This window comes from Cygnus atratus, chromosome 3 (assembly GCF_013377495.2).
Source record: "Cygnus atratus isolate AKBS03 ecotype Queensland, Australia chromosome 3, CAtr_DNAZoo_HiC_assembly, whole genome shotgun sequence".
In the NCBI taxonomy this organism is placed as follows: Eukaryota; Metazoa; Chordata; class Aves; order Anseriformes; family Anatidae; genus Cygnus; species Cygnus atratus.
In genome coordinates this window covers 113,024,447-113,041,759 of record NC_066364.1, presented here as the reverse complement: position 1 = coordinate 113,041,759, position 17,313 = coordinate 113,024,447, and the positions used below count along the sequence as shown (strand labels likewise).

The 17,313-nt window shown below is 42.6% G+C and overlaps 1 protein-coding gene across 2 annotated transcripts in view; it reads left to right on the top strand.

Moving 5' to 3' along the window:
* The first annotated feature begins 1,986 nt into the window (after positions 1–1,986).
* MACROD2 (mono-ADP ribosylhydrolase 2) overlaps positions 1,987–17,313 on the top strand; it is an 861,356-nt gene continuing 846,029 nt past the window's right edge. For both annotated transcript variants that reach the window (XM_035553017.1, XM_035553016.1), the window contains exons 1-2: positions 1,987–2,224; positions 6,515–6,631. In XM_035553017.1, the coding sequence (XP_035408910.1) occupies positions 2,179–2,224; positions 6,515–6,631 (163 nt within the window). In that variant the 5' untranslated portion in view covers positions 1,987–2,178. The remainder of the gene's footprint in view (positions 2,225–6,514; positions 6,632–17,313) is intronic.

Sequence of the window (17,313 nt, the reverse complement as noted above, 5' to 3'; positions counted from 1 at the left end):
GCTGTTGGTTCATCAGAAAGGAAAACTTAACAAAAATGCAGGTAACTAGTAAGTAAGTTAACTAGTAGTTAACTCTGTGACTAGTGAAGCTAGAATCGGGTCTTCTTACAGAATTTTGCTTTATGCTTCTTTAAAAAGGAAAGTTTAAAAATTTAAGAGAAAGTGTAAAGCTTAAAAGGTTGGTCCTTTTTTAAAAATACTTCAGATATATCACCTCTAAAAGCAATATTTCTTTTTTTTTTTGTAAAATATTTAAATTAAATTGTACCTATTCTATGTTCTAAGCCAAAGTGCACAGCGAGAGGGGGCATTTTGCACTTTTCTGTTTGTTTTACAGCACATCGTTAGAGGTTCTCCGTAAAGAGAGAGTATTTCACCAAAGATGGATTAGCTCCTTCCTGACATAACCCGATAGAAAATGTCTCAAAACACTGAGAAAAAACAACAATCTTCCTCTACCAATCTTCAAAAATTCCTTCAGTTAAACTGAGAACATACTTTTTACTAGATAATTCAGTCTTTTCTGATAGTTTGCCTTAACCATGAAAATTAAGACTTGGTACTTATACAGGTCAATTAACCAATGGTTCCCTGAGTGCGGTATCTCTAGGTAGTTTCTCAATAGAAGTGTGCTTTATCTGATGTTGCCTCCTTCACTTTTAAGAATGGCAATTTTGTGTATCTTGTACACAATGCTTCCAAATTCACAGTATCATTTCTTGTTGTTTTATGTCAGATCACTTGATTTATTTATTTTTATTATGCTTATTTAGCATTTTATATGTAGTTTACTGACTTAAAGAAAAAAAAAGTGCTGGTGGAGTGATGAGGAATAATGTCCAGAAAGTTCATGGTTTTTCAATGTAGTTCTGAAAAAGGACAAAGCCCTAGTAATGCTGTGTTGTGCCTCACTTTTCTTTGTTACAGGCCAAGTGCAAGAACATTATCACCAAAGCCTGCTCCTGACAGAGTGATCCTGACAGAGTGATTTAGCTCAAATGAGGTGCAGAGTGATGAGTTTGTGTGCATCCTCCTGTGAAGCTCTGAAGCACCTGCCAGCACCTGTTTTGTTCCAGGGTTGCGTCCCCTTGCCTGAGTTAGGGCCTGTACATCCACATGTGGTGTAGCGTGGGCTAGCACAATCCGTAGGGCTGCTGGCAGGCTGCATTTGTTTCCTTATTATGTTTGCTTATTCCCCTATGTTTACTTATTTAGGCTGCAGAAGTTTCTGTGTTTATGCAGACATGGAAAAAAAATTAACCTAAACACTTCACTGTCAGCAAGCCTGGCAGGTACCAGCTAGGTGAGATCAGAAAGTGAAAGAAAATACAAACTAAGGTGATGGATGTGCAGTTTCTGAGAGGAACTGAACCCGTGCAAGGTGCGGGTCAGTGGCGGTGAGGGGGAATTTTGGAAACGACAGCACAGAGAGCCCGGACCACACACAGTATTTATTTCCCCGTATCCCAACGGGTGCTTTTCCCCTGTGCCTGCCGCCGGCCCTGACTCCTACGAGCCCCTGTATGTATTTCTCCCCGCCGGGCCGGGCCGGGCCGGGCCGCGCTCCCCGGGGCCCCGCAGGCCGCAGCCCGGACGCTGTCGCGTAGCAACGCGGCCCAGCGCCGCCCGGCGGAGCGCAGGGGCCCGGCGGCAACCCGGAAGCAGAGGGGGCGCTGCTCCGCCCCGGGACGGCCGGCACCGGGCCGCCGGGCCCCGAGCGCCCTCCCCGGGGGCACCGGGGGTGTCTCGGCGGCGCTGCGCCCGTTAATGTCGCACCAAGCACCCCCCGCACACAGGGCCCGGGCTGCGGCCGCTGCGCCTCGTCCCCGTCCTCGTCCCCATCCCCACACAACCACCGCCGCTCCAGGCTCCTCCCGGCCGGCTCGCCCGCCGTGCCCGGTCCGGTGGCGGCGGTGGCGGGCGGAGGAGGGGGCTGCTGAGCGGCGGCTGGCGGAGCCAACGGGCGGCGGGAAGGGGGGCGGGCGCTGCGGGGGTGTCGTGCTGGAGCGAGGCGTGCCCCAGCCGCTAGGCACCCTGTGGAGCCGGGGAGCGACGTTTGGACGGCGGTGGTGGTGGTGGTGGCGGCGGCGGGCGGCAGCGGGCAGCTCGGCGTCCCCTCCACCCCCCCCCGTGAGTCTGGGGAACCTGCAGCTCAAAGCCGCCGCCAGCCACAGCGCCATGTACCCCGGCAACAAGCGGAAAAAGGTCTGGCGGGAGGAGAAAGGTACTGCCGCCGCCCCGGGCCGGGCCCCGCCGCCCCCCTCAGCCTCCCCTCAGGGCCGGGGGGTGCACCCCGAGCCTCTGTCCGCGGCCCTGCCCCGGCCCCCGCCGCCCCCCGGGCGCTGCGGGCTCCCCTCACGCCGGGGGGGCTCCTGGAGGGGACCCCCCCGGGTTTTGGCAGGGCAGGAGCCGGCCGGGCTCCAAAGGTGCCCGTCCCGCTTTAATCCGTGTCGTCTGGCTGTTCGCGGGGGGGGGGGGGGGGAACTGGTGTTTTTTTTTTTTCGCGATTTTTAGCCCCAACGCGATGCCCCGCCAGGCTACTTTCAGGTGTGGAGCCTGCGGGTTCCGGCACGCCGGTGCGAAATGGGGGCCCCCACGGAAAGGGGCCTGCCCCCCCTCCCTCCTTCAGCCCGCCGTCCTGCTCCTAAAAGACTGGGACAGGCGCTTCACACTGACCTTGGTGTCCCTATGTTGGTCACCTGGAGAGCAGCGTAAACCTTTAGGCAGAAATTCACGCAGCAGAAGTATAAATATTTACATCGGCTATTGGAAAAGGCTTCAGGAAAACAAACCTTGCCGGGTGTGTTTACAAATAACCCAGAAATGTACAATGGGGAGAGGAGGAAAAAGTGAAACATGCCAGCGGGTCTATTACAAGTCCTCTCTTTCCTCCCATGTTCCCTGTGAGTGCATGTGTATTTCAAATCAAGAAGGCAGACGACAGGTTCAAAGGATAGCATTCATCCTCTTTGTGGACAAATCAAGCAGGCATCTGGAAGGAAAAAACGTGAGAACCACAAACAGGCTGATCGCTGTGTAGATTATCTGCTTCCATCAAACTGCCTCTGAGGCAGTGTTACATGGTGTATTCGTGTTTCTTTCAGAGCTGTCCTGCGATGTGCCTTTAGTTGAGATGTGCCTTTAGGGTGAGACAACAAATTTCTGCCAGACTTGAAAGTTTCTGTCTTCTAGAGCAGAAAAAATGGAGTTAAATCTTCTCAGGTGTTGCTTGTGTGTGATCAGCTGTAAGCGACTTCACCTGTGGAAGCCCTTCCTGCTGCCTGTTGTTACCTGCCAAGGAAATGCTGCTTTTGTGCAGGGGGCAGGTGGGGGAAGCTTCTGGTCAGCTCTGGTGGGAGTTCCCACTGCTCCTCTGTTGCTTCCAGCTTTGGTGCTGTTTGTGCAAGTTCATAGCCCGGCACGTGGACTCAAACCCTGGGTGAAGAGGGTCGAGCACAGGGGCTGGAACAGGTGAGGTGCGGGCACGCTTTCATCTGCATGTGCTGTGAGGATGATGGTCTCCACCAGAACAGTGATAACCACCATCTGTTGAGCAGTGTGACACTGATGAACACAAGCTGAAGCTTGTGACTGCTGCTGAAGTTATTCTGGCCAGCAAGGCATGTTTCTGAGCGCTAGCTAGCCAGCACTTGGTGTCACCCTGCATAGTGAGAATGAACAGCATTTGCCAGTCTCCTGCTCCAGTAGCTGCTTCCCAGCATTACATTTGTGGTGTTGGCCCAGGGTTTTTCAAGCGTGTGTGTGAAACTCTGGCACATTACAGCTGACACTGGTCTTCAGCTTGTAGCCCTGTGTGATTATTCTTACTGAGCATTCTCTTTAATAGAGAGCAAAACTACAGAAGCACAACTTCTTTCCTTCCTATGCAGGTTGTCCTTGAAAAAAAATTTTATGCCAGGCCTGCCTCTGCTGTTCCTGCGTACTTCTAGCTCCCCACAAAGTTGACTGCTCGTGCTGATTCTGCTCTTCCCTTGAAGCTTTGAGTGTGATCATTTTGAACCTTTTATGTTTTGAAGAAGTTCCTGTTCTCAAAAAGTGCAAACTGCTAAATAGTGAGTTCAAACCAGCTTGCTTTCCTTAATTACTTCTTAGTAATTGAGGATAGTTCAATTTCTCACAGGGTAGATCTTTCTTGTGGTCCAGTGAAACAGTAGGAGCAGAACTGGTGTTGATTTTGGAGTCTTTATGGCATGGGACTGGTCTGCCCGTGAGCTTCCAAAGCACTTCAACAGGTGACATGCAGAAAACAGTCTTTGCAGCTAAAGATGTTGGAAGCATCTTCCGGGAGGTCTGTGTGCAATTTAAACTCACTTTAAAGTCTCACTAGTGACTTGGAAGAGCAAAGCTTCATATACCCTTCCTCTAGAATTGTGTTTGGAAGGTGGGGAGCTGCCTCGAATTTCTTCAGCAAAAGGCAGTCAAACTTTCAATGTTAGTTGGTCCCTCCAGCCTGATGCACACAAATGTGCGCTCTCCTTGTCTCGTGTTCATGTTTGTCTTTCTGTAGTACTCTTAACAGGCACATTAAGTATCTTGTATGCTTGAAGATGAAGCAGTAGAGTTAAGTGTGTATCCATAATGTATAATGAAGATTCTTATCACGTTAGTTTTACTTTCATATTTGTAAGTATCCAACTAAGATACAAAGCCTAAATACGGGGAGAGAAGTGGTATTTTTGACAGTACAATTTCTTCTTCGACTGACAAAAAACATCAAAAAATATATATCTTTTGATAAGAGTCTGTGCTCAAAAGTTACCCTTGGTATTTTAGGCTTTTCTGACTACACTCTAAATAATTAGAAAACTTACATTATAATAGGGTTTTTGCAAAATAAGCTATTTTCTTGAAAGGTTTGACCTAAGTAGCAGTTTGTTGAACTCATTTACTGTTCCTTCAACTTGATACGAATATTAGCATCTCTTTTCATGTCCATCTAGTCCTTTATGCCAAAGGCAAAAAATATGGATCTTCCTTGACCATATAGCTTTTAAACTCTTTTTGATCATCAAAGAATATTTATTCCTGATTAATGTGTCGGGAAAATCTATTAGTATGGTAATAGTAGTTCAGTGCCACTGGTAAAATGTACCCAGAAACTTGATTAGCTCATGGAAGCCTTGACATGGTGTGTTCTTTTCACTCCTTAGGCAAGGACGCATCTTGTACAAAACTAACACTGAGCGTTAAGAGCATATTTTACTTCTGAGCGAAGTCATCCTGCTTGATGGGGTAGGGAAGGAGAAGAGGATGCAGCTACAAGAATCTGGTGTTGGGTCAAGGCCACTGGGGTGATTTTTCCTCACCTTAGAACCCACTGCATTTATAGCCAAGTCTGAAGAAGAGTGAAGTTGGCACTAGCTGTCAAAATTGTACAACCCATGCAGTTGTACTTCTTGCTAAATGTCTTTTTTTTAAAAAAAAAAAAAAAAAAAAAAGACATGGTGACTGTTTCTCAGAAGAAAAAAAAAAAAAACACATCCATGTGTACTCCAGTGGGGTAATCAAGCACGTTATACTGATGTTCAAGTACAAAACTATAAGCCTTAACCTGAGCTCTTGAATTCAAACCTGGGTTCTGCTTTACAGCACTTGAAATCCAGCATGGTCCTCCCATCATGCTGGTCCTGGGCTGATCTTTAGTTACATGGGTAGCCAGCGGAGGGCAGTGGGCTTTCCTTGTGCTTGGGCTTGTGTTCCACCAGTCTGTCAGTCACGTTACGGCCTTGCAGTACTTTCTTTGGGTAACAAACAGTCTAGTATTTTCTGTAGCTGCTGATTTTGGCCCAAATCGGAATGAAATGCTACTGGATGTGTTTAAAGCAAATGACAGTAGATTTTGCATGCTGGAAGTTGCATTGTTTGCAGAACAAATCAACCAAAAAAAATGCCTTTATTTTTTATCACCCCAGCCATCTAGAAAGTGACATAAGATTTGGCTTTTGCTGACTTCTTTTTGTAATATATTGGCACTCTGTTAATTTTGTATCATTCTTCCTGTCATTCTTTGCTGGCATACATAAACTTGTTTCAGAAAAAAATTCATCAGTTTTGATGTTCATGAGGTGTTTTTTGTTATTCTAAATTCTATCTCTATTTTATGAATACAGAAACTAAAGAATGCGTTGTAATGCCTGGAAATTCTATAAAATAACAATTCCCTACTTAATGAATCTGCTGTTGGATCTCTGCTCTTGAGTTTAAGTGACTGGAAGACGAGGTGCTATAGTGATGAGGGAAGGAAATCTGGACAGCTGAGAGAGCAGTGAAGCGGCATTTTTTTGCTGAACTGGGATATCCAGAAATAGGTGCAGGCGGTTGTTTAAATGCACTATGTTCAGCTCCTATTATTTGTAACTCATCAAATCACCCATGCTTGTTTCTTTCAAACCGTATTTAATTGCTTCAAGGACATGGAATTGGTCACTACTTGGCCAATGTACAAGAATATATGAAAGCTTGCAAAACTTTTTTTTCCCTTTCCCTTAAACAGAACGTTTGCTGAAGATGACCTTGGAGGAAAGACGCAAAGAGTACTTGAGGGAGTATGTTGCGTTGAAAGATATTCCAACATGGATGGAAGAAATGAAAAGTAAGAATGAAAGTGATGGTAAGTAAAATGGGGGAGTCTTTTTAAATAGAGACTGTTCTGCTTGCTCAGACTGAAGTTACTTTTAAGAGAGTCAAGGCTTAGAAACCCTGTTGTTGGTAACAGTGGCAGTCCTATGTGGGGGCAGGAGTGGAGAGAGGTGGGGGGTGGAAAACACCAAAATACCTTAAAGCCTTGCTGGCGTGCATTAATTTTGCAAGTACATGCAGACAGTCATAACAACACTGATAGCCTTAGGTATGCAAATTAGTTATTCTCTGCCTCAGTTTTTACTTTCTAGATATTTTCTAGATATTCCAGTGGTCAGCCATGCCTAATGCACTTTGTCTTTAAAATTTATCAGGCATCATGGTATGGGGAATCTGGGCAAAATGGTGGTGTTCTTGTAGGTGGCTGAAAACAGCATTTCTTACTCACGATCCTACATGTTTGCTTGGGCTGAGGTGCACCAGCCTGGCATGGATGAACCCCACCGAAAGGGTGGTTGCACACTGGAACAGGCTCCCCAGTGAAGTAGTCACTGCACCAAGCCTGCCTGAATTTAAGAAGAGATTGGACTGTGCACTTAGTCACATGGTCTAAACTTTTGGGCAGACCTGTGCGGTGCCAGGAGTTGGACTTAATGATCCTTACGGGTCCCTTCCAACTCGGGATATTCTATGATTCTGTGAACTCTTCTTCTCTTAGTGTGTGCGGCATTATCAGGATGGCCAGTAGAGTTGTCCAAATACATGCAGTGAACACTGTCCAGGAATGTGAATCTGATTCAATAACATAGATCAAGTAATTGAGGTTTAGGTGGATGAGAATTTAATTCTGTTACAGTGCCTCATTATTTTTCTAGTTCTCCTTCATTCACATGTGTGTGAAGAGGAAGGAATTCTTTGGTGTGATTTCCTTTGCTTTATTTCTGTGTCTTGACTTGGCTTAATTTGATTCTTGCAATCTAACTGTGAAACGTGAAGTGTTCACTATTGCAGTTTTCTTACTGCTGCAGATACAGGACTAGGTTTCCGGCCCTTCTGTTACCATTAAGGGCTCATACTGACTAGTGTGAACAAGAGTGTAGAGTGATCTTGTGACCACGGCTGGCCATGGTCTTTATGATAATATTCCATGTGAGATTGTAGTACTTCCTTTACAGTCTCAAGGGGCTAACAGAGTTGCAGATACCAATGTCATAAGCAGATAATGCTTTCATCTCTTCCTAAAAGCCTCCTTAATGACTTCTGAAGTGAAAATATATATATCAGAAGTTGCTGAGCTTTTAAACTCTGACATAGTTTTATTACAACAGTACTCACAGACCTCTTTCTCCCATTATAGTAGGTCTTTGATATCTTGTAAAGAAGCTTGTCCATCTAGAAAACAAGGGCTGCATAAAAATCAAAAGATTACCTGACATCTCCAAAGTTTGTTTAGGTGGTCTTTGACACATGAGAATATGCAGTCTGTCATGTAGTTTAACTGGGAAATTCTTTATCCTTCTTAGCCTGAGCTATGCTTTTATTTTGACAACTCTCAAACTCAGTATGAGTTGCTGAAATTCACAAATCTCCTGCTACGTGTCCTGCTGAACAAGGTGTGGATTTATGTTGTGATTGCTGTTACACCTCACATAAGCAAAATGTCAGTCTAATATGTGGGTATTGGATCACGGCAGTAGTGAATTTGTTCCATTGTAGATGTTCTTGCAATCCCTGCTAGTACCCAGTGCTCTGCAAAAAATGCTGGAAGGCAGAAGTTGTTCAGAAACACTTCTCTGCTATTTAAGGCTTTTGTTAGACTGCACATTCAGGAGAAAATATCCTTAGTTTCTTGTTTTCTTAGATATATTTATTGTAAATAAGCCATGTGGAATAGTGGCCTTGTAGAAGGTTAGAGTACAGAAATGATTCCACATTTCAGCTGATCAGTGCAATTAAAAGAAATCTGTGTTAACGTGACTGTTACCGCATCTGTTTCAAATTTTTGTTTCCCTTCAATGTTGATTCCACTCTTAAGGCATCAAGAGTATGAGAAGGGATGAAGCTCCAGGTGTGCTGAAGTCTGTGGTGACTTGAGAATTCCCTGCCCAAGTCCTGCTATTTTCTTCAAATGAAAGGCTACTTCTTCTTGCAGTGACAAACTAGAGAGGTCTGAAGGAGGGGAAAAAAAAATCTGTACGCTTGACAAGCCAAGACAGCAACTGATGAGGAATGTGGAAAAAGCTTTCTACCATTTACTTCAAACACTGTATACTGTGAATAAATGACAGATTGATTAGTAAAGTGTGGAGTAGCTGTTCAGAAAGAGTGATGAGGACAAGTCAAGAAAGGAACCAAGAACAAATAAGCTGAAGCAGGTGTGATCAATCTTCCGCTGGAGTAAGAAGCTGTAGGAGAAGGGGAGAGCCTTTGGGCCAGGTACAATGCCCACAGATGCACCAGGCTGGAAACAAAAGGCGTTCAGTACTACACAAATGTTTGTACTGACTTAGGAAAATCATTTTGTGAACAATACAAAGGCTTTATGGTACCAATTTTTAAATGTGAATGGCTTGCTGGAAGGTGTTATGAGATTAGTTTGGCACCCGCTCTTGTATGGAAGTTTAACAGGAGATTATTAAAACCTTTGGAATTGCTGAAGCTGAAATGATTGAAAAACTTCCTGTTGGGAAGGAACCAGCCTCTGACCGTTCTCATATCTCTGTCTGGTCTTTAACAGGAAGTTTGGAGAGCATGCCTTAGTTTGTGGAGGGAAGTTTCTTCCCCTGCTCCTCCTTTGCTCTCTGGTGTGGAGTGGTATTCAGAACCAAATTACAAACCATACCTGTAAAGCTTTGAGCAAGTTGATCTTAAAGTGAGTTATAAAAAGGCTGGAAATCTTAACAAGTGTGGGATGTGTAACAACAAAGGATTCTGGGGAATGAAATTAGGGAAATCTCAATGGCAACTGACAATTCTTTTGTCTTTAGTGATTTTTTTTTTATAGCAGAAAACGTGAAAATGAAGAAGTTGAAAGGAGCTTTGTATAGTTCAGCCTCAGTTCTACTCCTTTGCAACTAAAATAAAATCCTGCAATTTTATAAGTCATCTTATATGGATGTGGGTCTTGACGTGCCCTAAGAGCTGAATTTGGTTTGTATTTTGACATGGAATTTGGCCAATACTTCTGATGCTTTTTGCTGTGAGTGGGGCAAGGAGTGATGTGGAATGGAAGGACATAAGCTTGGTGCCCGCTGCTGTGAATGGAGGGAAGCAAGCTGACACAGGCACGTGTGTTTCTGGGAAGTCTATGGTGTCAGCATCCCTGGGGTTTGACAAGCAACTTGCCAGGCTGTGAAAGTGGACCTCAGAGTTCAAGTACCATAATACTGTCCATTCTCCTTGCATGCTGTTATTTATGAGTGGTCCTTTTTAGTCTCAGAGGAGATGGTAGCAAGGGAAAGAATCTGTTTATGTTTACAGAACTTACTCATGAGGAAAAGTTTTGTTTTAACCACTCTGAGATTATGAGGAACTGTCCACTTCAGGTACTACGAATAACCCTGTCATACAGGGCGAGGTAATATGTCTGCACTGAAATCCATCCTTTATCCCGTACCTCATCCTTCAGCTGTACTGAAGGCAGGCACTTCTCATCTGTTCAGTTACGTACTTTGAAGAACAATTCCTTCCTAACAACTTACAAATAATGGACTTTTTTCTGAAGCTCTGGATTTTCTATACCTCTGTTTCAATGCTGTTTATTATATACAACCTTATGCTAGACACTTATCCTGTACAGAAATGGTAATTTGTGTTTTGTTATGCTTGAATAAAGAAATTATGTAGAAGAATAACTAGTGATTTTTTTTTTTGAGTTAAAAGTACTATCTTTTTCTTGAATACACAGTTATTCCTGAAGACGTCTTTAGGTTTCAACGGGGAAACTCAGGAAAAGACTTCAGAAAACTTTTCTTTGAAAGCTTTTCTAAAAATCAGGGTTTGGGGAGTTGTGTTGCTGTTGACATCTGTTTATCAGTAATAGATAAATGCTTTACATTAATGTAGTAATTCAAAAAATAGAATTCAAACTTAACTCCAGCATTTTATAGTCCTGCTGGGCTGTCATAGTTCTCAGGTTTTGTTGGTGCAAAGAAAAAAGCAAATTAAGGTGATGGTTTAAAGATCTTTGCTAATGGTAAGAACTACTTTTGATTCCTTTAAAAGGAAGGATACAGCAACTTGTGAGACTTAGGTTGTTTTTATTTAAATGGTATGAAGGGTCTGCAGTCTCTTTTGTTCTAGCAAGTCTTGAAATACGTAGATGTTCTAGCTGCCTTTGAATTTTCTTAATCTCTTACTTTTAGAAAATGATATGGTTCAGAATGTGCTCAGATAATCTACTTTAACGCCGAAGGTTTTATGTATAATAGTAACGTTTGGGTTTAATAACAGTATCTTTGTACTATAAATCTGTAGATTTCTGAATAGTCACTGGGTTGACACAAGATTATAGAGACAAAGCAGCTGTATAAGCCACTCAATGCTTAATGTCAAAAAGAAAGTATATGATAATATTGGGCTGTATTGACCAGAATTTCTTGAGATTGGTAACTAACGACCAATAATACTAGCTACTTCAGAGCTTCTCCTGTTTATGATGTGAGTTTCTCTCCTGCAGGAGCCATGAATCAAGGTGGTGATTGTTCTTTTACCGAAATTCTTTTTTTTTTTTTTTAAAAGAAAAAAGCAAAACATAACACAGAAACACTTCAGAAAGTAAGCTGCTACCCAGCTACAGGTGAAAATCAGCCAGAAATGTACAAGTAAGAAACAGGGTCTTGTTAAACTGTTGTTACCTCTAGTGGGTCGTACAGAAAAAGTAATTATGTTCTACAAGAACATTAAAATTTTCAGAAGTTGCTTGCCAGTGATGGGGATCTCTCAGTCTGTGATAGCTCTGCAAAACCACGCTTCCAAGATCACATACTACCAACAAAACAAGTCCATCAGCTTGCATTATCTTCTTCCTTTTAGTGACTTGAACAACTGTCTTTAAAACAGATTTCTACCTGAGTGACAAGGATAAAGAAAATTGAGACATTCAGCTCTGCATGATGCTTGCTGTCTGTCAGTCAATGAAAACTGTGCTTTTGCTGTTGGCACCGTTTAGTTAAGTTAGTAGCACAAGAACTTTTCAGCTGAGTTAGTGTACAAAACTGGAATACCTTGCATGCTGCAGTTCAGGATCTTCTGTTGTGGTCTTGAATGTGAATTTCAACTTCACTTAAACTCAGTGCTGTATTTGTTTTTTTTTTTTTGTTTTTATTTTTTTGTTTCATATATCGGATTAGCACTTCTAAATGTACACCTCAGGTATTCTTTTCCAAAGACAGCTTTGCAGTGCATGGAGATGGGAAAGTATCTCTGGGAGCAAGTTCATTTGAGAGTAAGCTGAGAAATAGTTATCTTTTGGAGTTGGTTTGGTTTTATTTAGTTGGTGATAACCCTGACATAATTCAAGTGGTGTGTTTGGCGGGGGTGTGTGTGCGTGGGGGGAAGCTGGTGAATAAAAAGAACCAATGTGTATTTGATTGACCTTGTAACTTCTTGGTGAGCAGCATGTATATAACCTTACAGGATGGACTTCTTGTCAGAGAAATGACGTTTATTTTACAGTTCTCCTCCAAAGAAAAATCTTGCTTTCAGTGAGGTGGTTATTAAAAAGCAAGAATTCAGCACTGTTTATATATATATGTGTATAAATAAAGAACACATAATCCAGTGTGGCTAATTTTCTCTCTATAACAAGATAAGTCACTTGTCTTTTATTAAGATGATGACTTCTTTGTAAGCTCTGGTTCTGTGATTTATTTTTTTTATCAAGTTAACATCCACTTAGCATTAAGCTGTACATGTCCTTGATGAAGTTGTCATTTTAAGGCCCTTTTTTATGCAGCTGAGAACCCCTTGTATTTCCATGTGGCCAACCACAGTTAACTATAGGAAAGGATGCTGCTACCAGCAATAAATTAGAATCCTTATCGAAGCTCCGCAAGCTATCAGTGTGCTTTTAAGAGTCCTAGTAGTGGAGACACAAAGCCAAGTTAAACATGTCTCTGCCAGGTGAAAAACATATCTAATGTTTAAGTGCTCCTAACTTGAATCTTGACCAGATTAATAATTTGCAAACCTTTGTTCCATGCAGTAGGAGAACCAATCCTTTCTTGTAGCTACTAAATATCACTGGGTACTGAAGTTGAGTACGGAGGTCCCTAGGGAGGTACTAGCTGGAGCCAAAGCCCAGATGATGCCATGCATTGTCAGCAGGTAGGCCTGCTCGGGTTGCAGGGAAGGATGGCTTTATCAGCAGTGATGCTGTGTGTAAGCTGGTATGTGGTGTTCCTCAGAAATGGCTCTAAGTGTGGCGTTTTCCAAGTTCCACCCTGGAGTTTTTCCGTGGCTGACTTGTCTCAAATTCAAGACTTCAAGGGGAAAGAAGAATGGTAACTTTTTGAATGAGATAGCTGTTTGATGTGTGTGGATGGAAAAGGTCATGTGTCTCCATTTCCAGTGATTTCTGTTTATGTATCTGTCTGTTTTTCTTCCCTGATGGACTTTTTTGTGTAATGGATGAACTCCCTTTTGCAAGCTCAGGTCTCCAAATTAATTTCTTGTTCTATGAAGACAGTTTCAGCAAGTCATCTAGTTTTGCTCAGTATGGTAGTTTGGCTAAAACCTTAATCTATGACTTATGATAGATGGTAGCATATGTGCTCGCAGTCTTTTGCAGACAGATGTGAGCTGATGTGCCAGCCTGACTAAAAACCATGTGTCTCTGACTAGCTTGAGGCCAAGATCAAGCTGTTAAATTGTACCCTTGTCAGGGCTGAGTATTGTGGATCTGGTACTGTGTTGACTGGTTACACGACTTTCAGATAACCTTCACTTAAAATACAGACTGATGTCCACCTGCAGAAAACTGGGACCTTCTTTTTACTGAAGAAGAAAGCTGGCGTTGCTTTCCTTGCTTCACTGCAGCTTAGTTGTGACAGACATCTATAAAGATGCTGAACTACTGCCTCAAGTAGGACTTGCTGCCTGGGGCGAACAACAATTAGTGATCACGCAGACTAGGCCTGCCAGCTGCTGCTCTCCAGACGTGGGAGGCTCACAGCAAGTCCAAAAGCACATCGGTATCTTTGTGGTGGTTAAACTCCCTTGATAAGGTAGTGGTGTCACCAATAGTTTAAGCTCATTGAGCTCTCTGAATAGTAGAAAAGTAGCCAGCTTTCATGCATAGCTGCGTTTGCTTCACGCACAATTAAACGCACGATTACACATGTGTTAAAAAGCTAATCACTGGAAACCAGATAAGCTTGATTTCCCTTTTCTGGTTCACTAGAGCCGAACTGCTCAGTTCAGTAGAGCCAACTTGCTCACTGCAGAGAAATGCCTATAACAGACAACTAACCTTTGAGTAAGTTGTTGTAGTACTTCCTACGTGACGTGGTACGACGCTTCGTCTGTGAGGTGGCATCTAGCTGATGGGCCACCAGAAAATCCAGCTGGCACAGAATTCATCAGCCCTGCAGAAAGGTGTGCATACACGTGTTTGCTACAAGGTGCAGAAAATGCTTTTCTGTGCTAGAGAGTAGGCTTGAACAATCCGGTTTACATTTAAGCTTTTATTTTGCACAGTCTTAAAACCACCAAAATTATAATTTTGTGTGATATTAATATTAAAATATTATATAAGATATTTCTTATATAAATGGAGGAAGGGGTATGAGCATCATGTTTGTGCACAGCAAAGGTACTGAGGTTTGCAGCTGTTTTGTGTTAAATGGGCACATAAAAGTGTGTGTGACCAAGGCCCTTCACCCAAGTTCTTCTTGTGGACAGGATGCTGTAGAACTCGCATCTTCCAAAACTGAACCTCTCAGCCTCATGTTGATACAGCCAACACATTTATTTCTGCAAGTTGAAGTAGTTCTCTGCACGTATCTTTGCAGGAGTAGCATCTTGAGGAGTCCATGATCAAGCACTAAGTTAGTAAAGACTGTTGTATAGTTTACCGCGAGGAACCTCTCCAAAAGACTGAGTCCATCCATAATGCAGATCTGAAGAAAGGGCAGAACTGTTTGCACATTTGTTTTCCTTTACAACACTTGCCTGCCCCTGGCACTTCTCATAGAGGCTTTTTTTTATGTAAATATGGGCCATTTGGATACTCTTCTTTATACTAATGGTTAGTCTATAAAGGTGTTATAAGTTGCCTATCTATCGTATTTGTGCAGCAACTAAAAAACTTTTAGTTCAAGTTCAGCCTGTTGGATTGATTTCTGTATGCTTAGTGTCATCCTTTGTGAACAAGGAATTGCTTAGAAAAAGACACTGTAGGGTTCAGTTCTCAGATAAACATACTGTGTGTTGCATTGCTATACTTTTGTGGGAATAGTTGATGAATCTCAATTAAATGAAAGAAAACCCCAGACCTAGTGGTAACTGCCACTGAGGGTATGGATCAGTTATGTTTGAAGAAGTAGAGGTTATCTTTTTTCCCCTCTCTTTTGCCAACAGAATTCTAAGTTTAAGTGTGTCACGGGTAACTAAATCCAGACAAAATAAGGTGGTCCTCAGGGATTTACGCCTTCAAGGACTTACGCTACAATGGTTTAGTGCTTTAAGGTCTGGTGTGTCTTTTTTTCCCCCCTTTTAGAATTTATTTTATTTTATGTAGATTTGCAGAATAAGATGTAACTAAATATTCCTCCTAACTGTTATTGAGTTGGTATTGCATCCTATTTTTGAAGACCTTACAGTAAGCAGCTATGATTCTCAGTACTAGTGGGTATTGGAAGAGTCCTCTTGAAACACTTACAAGGCTTACTTCTGTACCTTGCTGTTTGAAGTTATATTGTTTCTTAGGATAGTGAATTACTTTTTTTTTTTCCCTTCAGGTGGGGGAGTGTTTCAAGGTAAGCATGACCCAAGCCTAATGTCTTCATGCAGAAGACTTTTTCTTTGCACTTGCATAAAAATGTACCTATCTGTACCCCGATACTAGAAAACTGAAGTACCTCTCCCATCTCTAAGCAGCGTTGTCAGTATATCTCATGCAGAGATGTTCCTGAATGCCGATTGTGTGAAATGTTTGCAGGCAGTTGTGCAGGAGTTACTTAGCTTGCTGGTAGTAACTTCTTATTTCCAGGCTCCCCAGTAAGTACTACAGAAGGTGTAATGCTGAACTAGAGAAACGGTTGCTTAGCAATGGTGTAGGAAATTTATATGACAGAGAATGTAGAGTAAAAATTGTCTGCTTAAAAAGCTAATGAATTTGATTGCACACTATAAGCTTATTTTAATTCTGCTTGATGCTGCATGTGTTGTGTACACCTCCTAAAATGAGTTTATACTTCTAGGTGAATAAAATAAATGCTGCCGAAAACCTAACACCTAGTCGCACATTGCTTTTTTTCCGGTCAATTTCTGAAGTTGAGGGGAGTAATACTGTGGTAGTGTAAGTTTTGGGTGAAGGTTATCTTGGGAAGTACTGGACTGATTTGGGCATACCAGTAATAGTGGTATGAATGCTGAGATATTATCAAGACATGGATCTTGCAGTTAAGGTGATCTGGTTTGTCTTTGAAGGAGTCTAGTGAAGTAGCATCACCCATAGTCTTTCAGCTTTATTTAAAACAGTATGAACATATTTCTCTGATGCCATAAATAGTAATTGGAAAAAGTGCATGCTTCTCTCTCTGTCTTTGAGTTCTCATTGTTAATTACAAGTTCTCTGCAGTAGAGACAATCAAGTAGGGATTGGGTTGGAAGTGTTGTGGTGTAGTTCGTGTCTCCGTGTAGCCTCAGGTGACTGTTTAATGTATTCTTACAGAACAGTAGTGAGAGTTGGTCTGAAGGATCTGTATACCTAAGTTTTTGGTATCCCTCAGATCCAGGTACCGAATAATCAGGCTTGGGCAAGAACTTAGTAAATATGCTATCTAGCAACATCGTTATTCCAATATATTGTCACAAAGCCTCAAATCCCTCTGAAGCCTCACGTTAACGAGAAAAAACAAACAAAAAAAAAACAAAAACACACAACAACAAAAAACCGCAAGATAGTTACTGAGTGAGTTTCTTTAAATATGCAAAGCACAGCTCCTCCTGGGTTTCGGCTGAAGCAGCAGCCATGCCTATGGCCCCTAAATAGTGAAACCTCAAGGTAGAGAAGCAAGCATAGCAGCTGGATGCCGACTCGCCAAGTAAACACAAAAATACCCTAGGGCCTCAGGCTACTTACGTTGTGTCTTTGCTCTGCCACTGTGCATGCCACTGAGGTGAGGAGACTTTGATTTATGAATTGACAGCTGTGTTCCTGCAGACCAGATCGTATCACACATGCGGGCTGAGTATGTATTCCTTTTCTTGTTCTCCCTGTTACCACTGCTTTCTCAAACTTCGTTCTTCAGTATTTCTGCATTGCATACAAAGTCTTCCGTGGTTTCCCAGAAATTTCATGAAAAGGTCCAGCCTCTCTGTTCTTTCACCTTACTCTTCTTACAGACTTAACAGGCTAGTTTTGCCTCTGTCTTGTTTTTGGGGGGTATACAAAGCTGTGTGGGGTAGACTGAGGAAATGCAGGAACGTAATGCCACAGGAACTACCCGAGACCTTTGTAACACCAGAATAAATGCATTGTGCATGAGC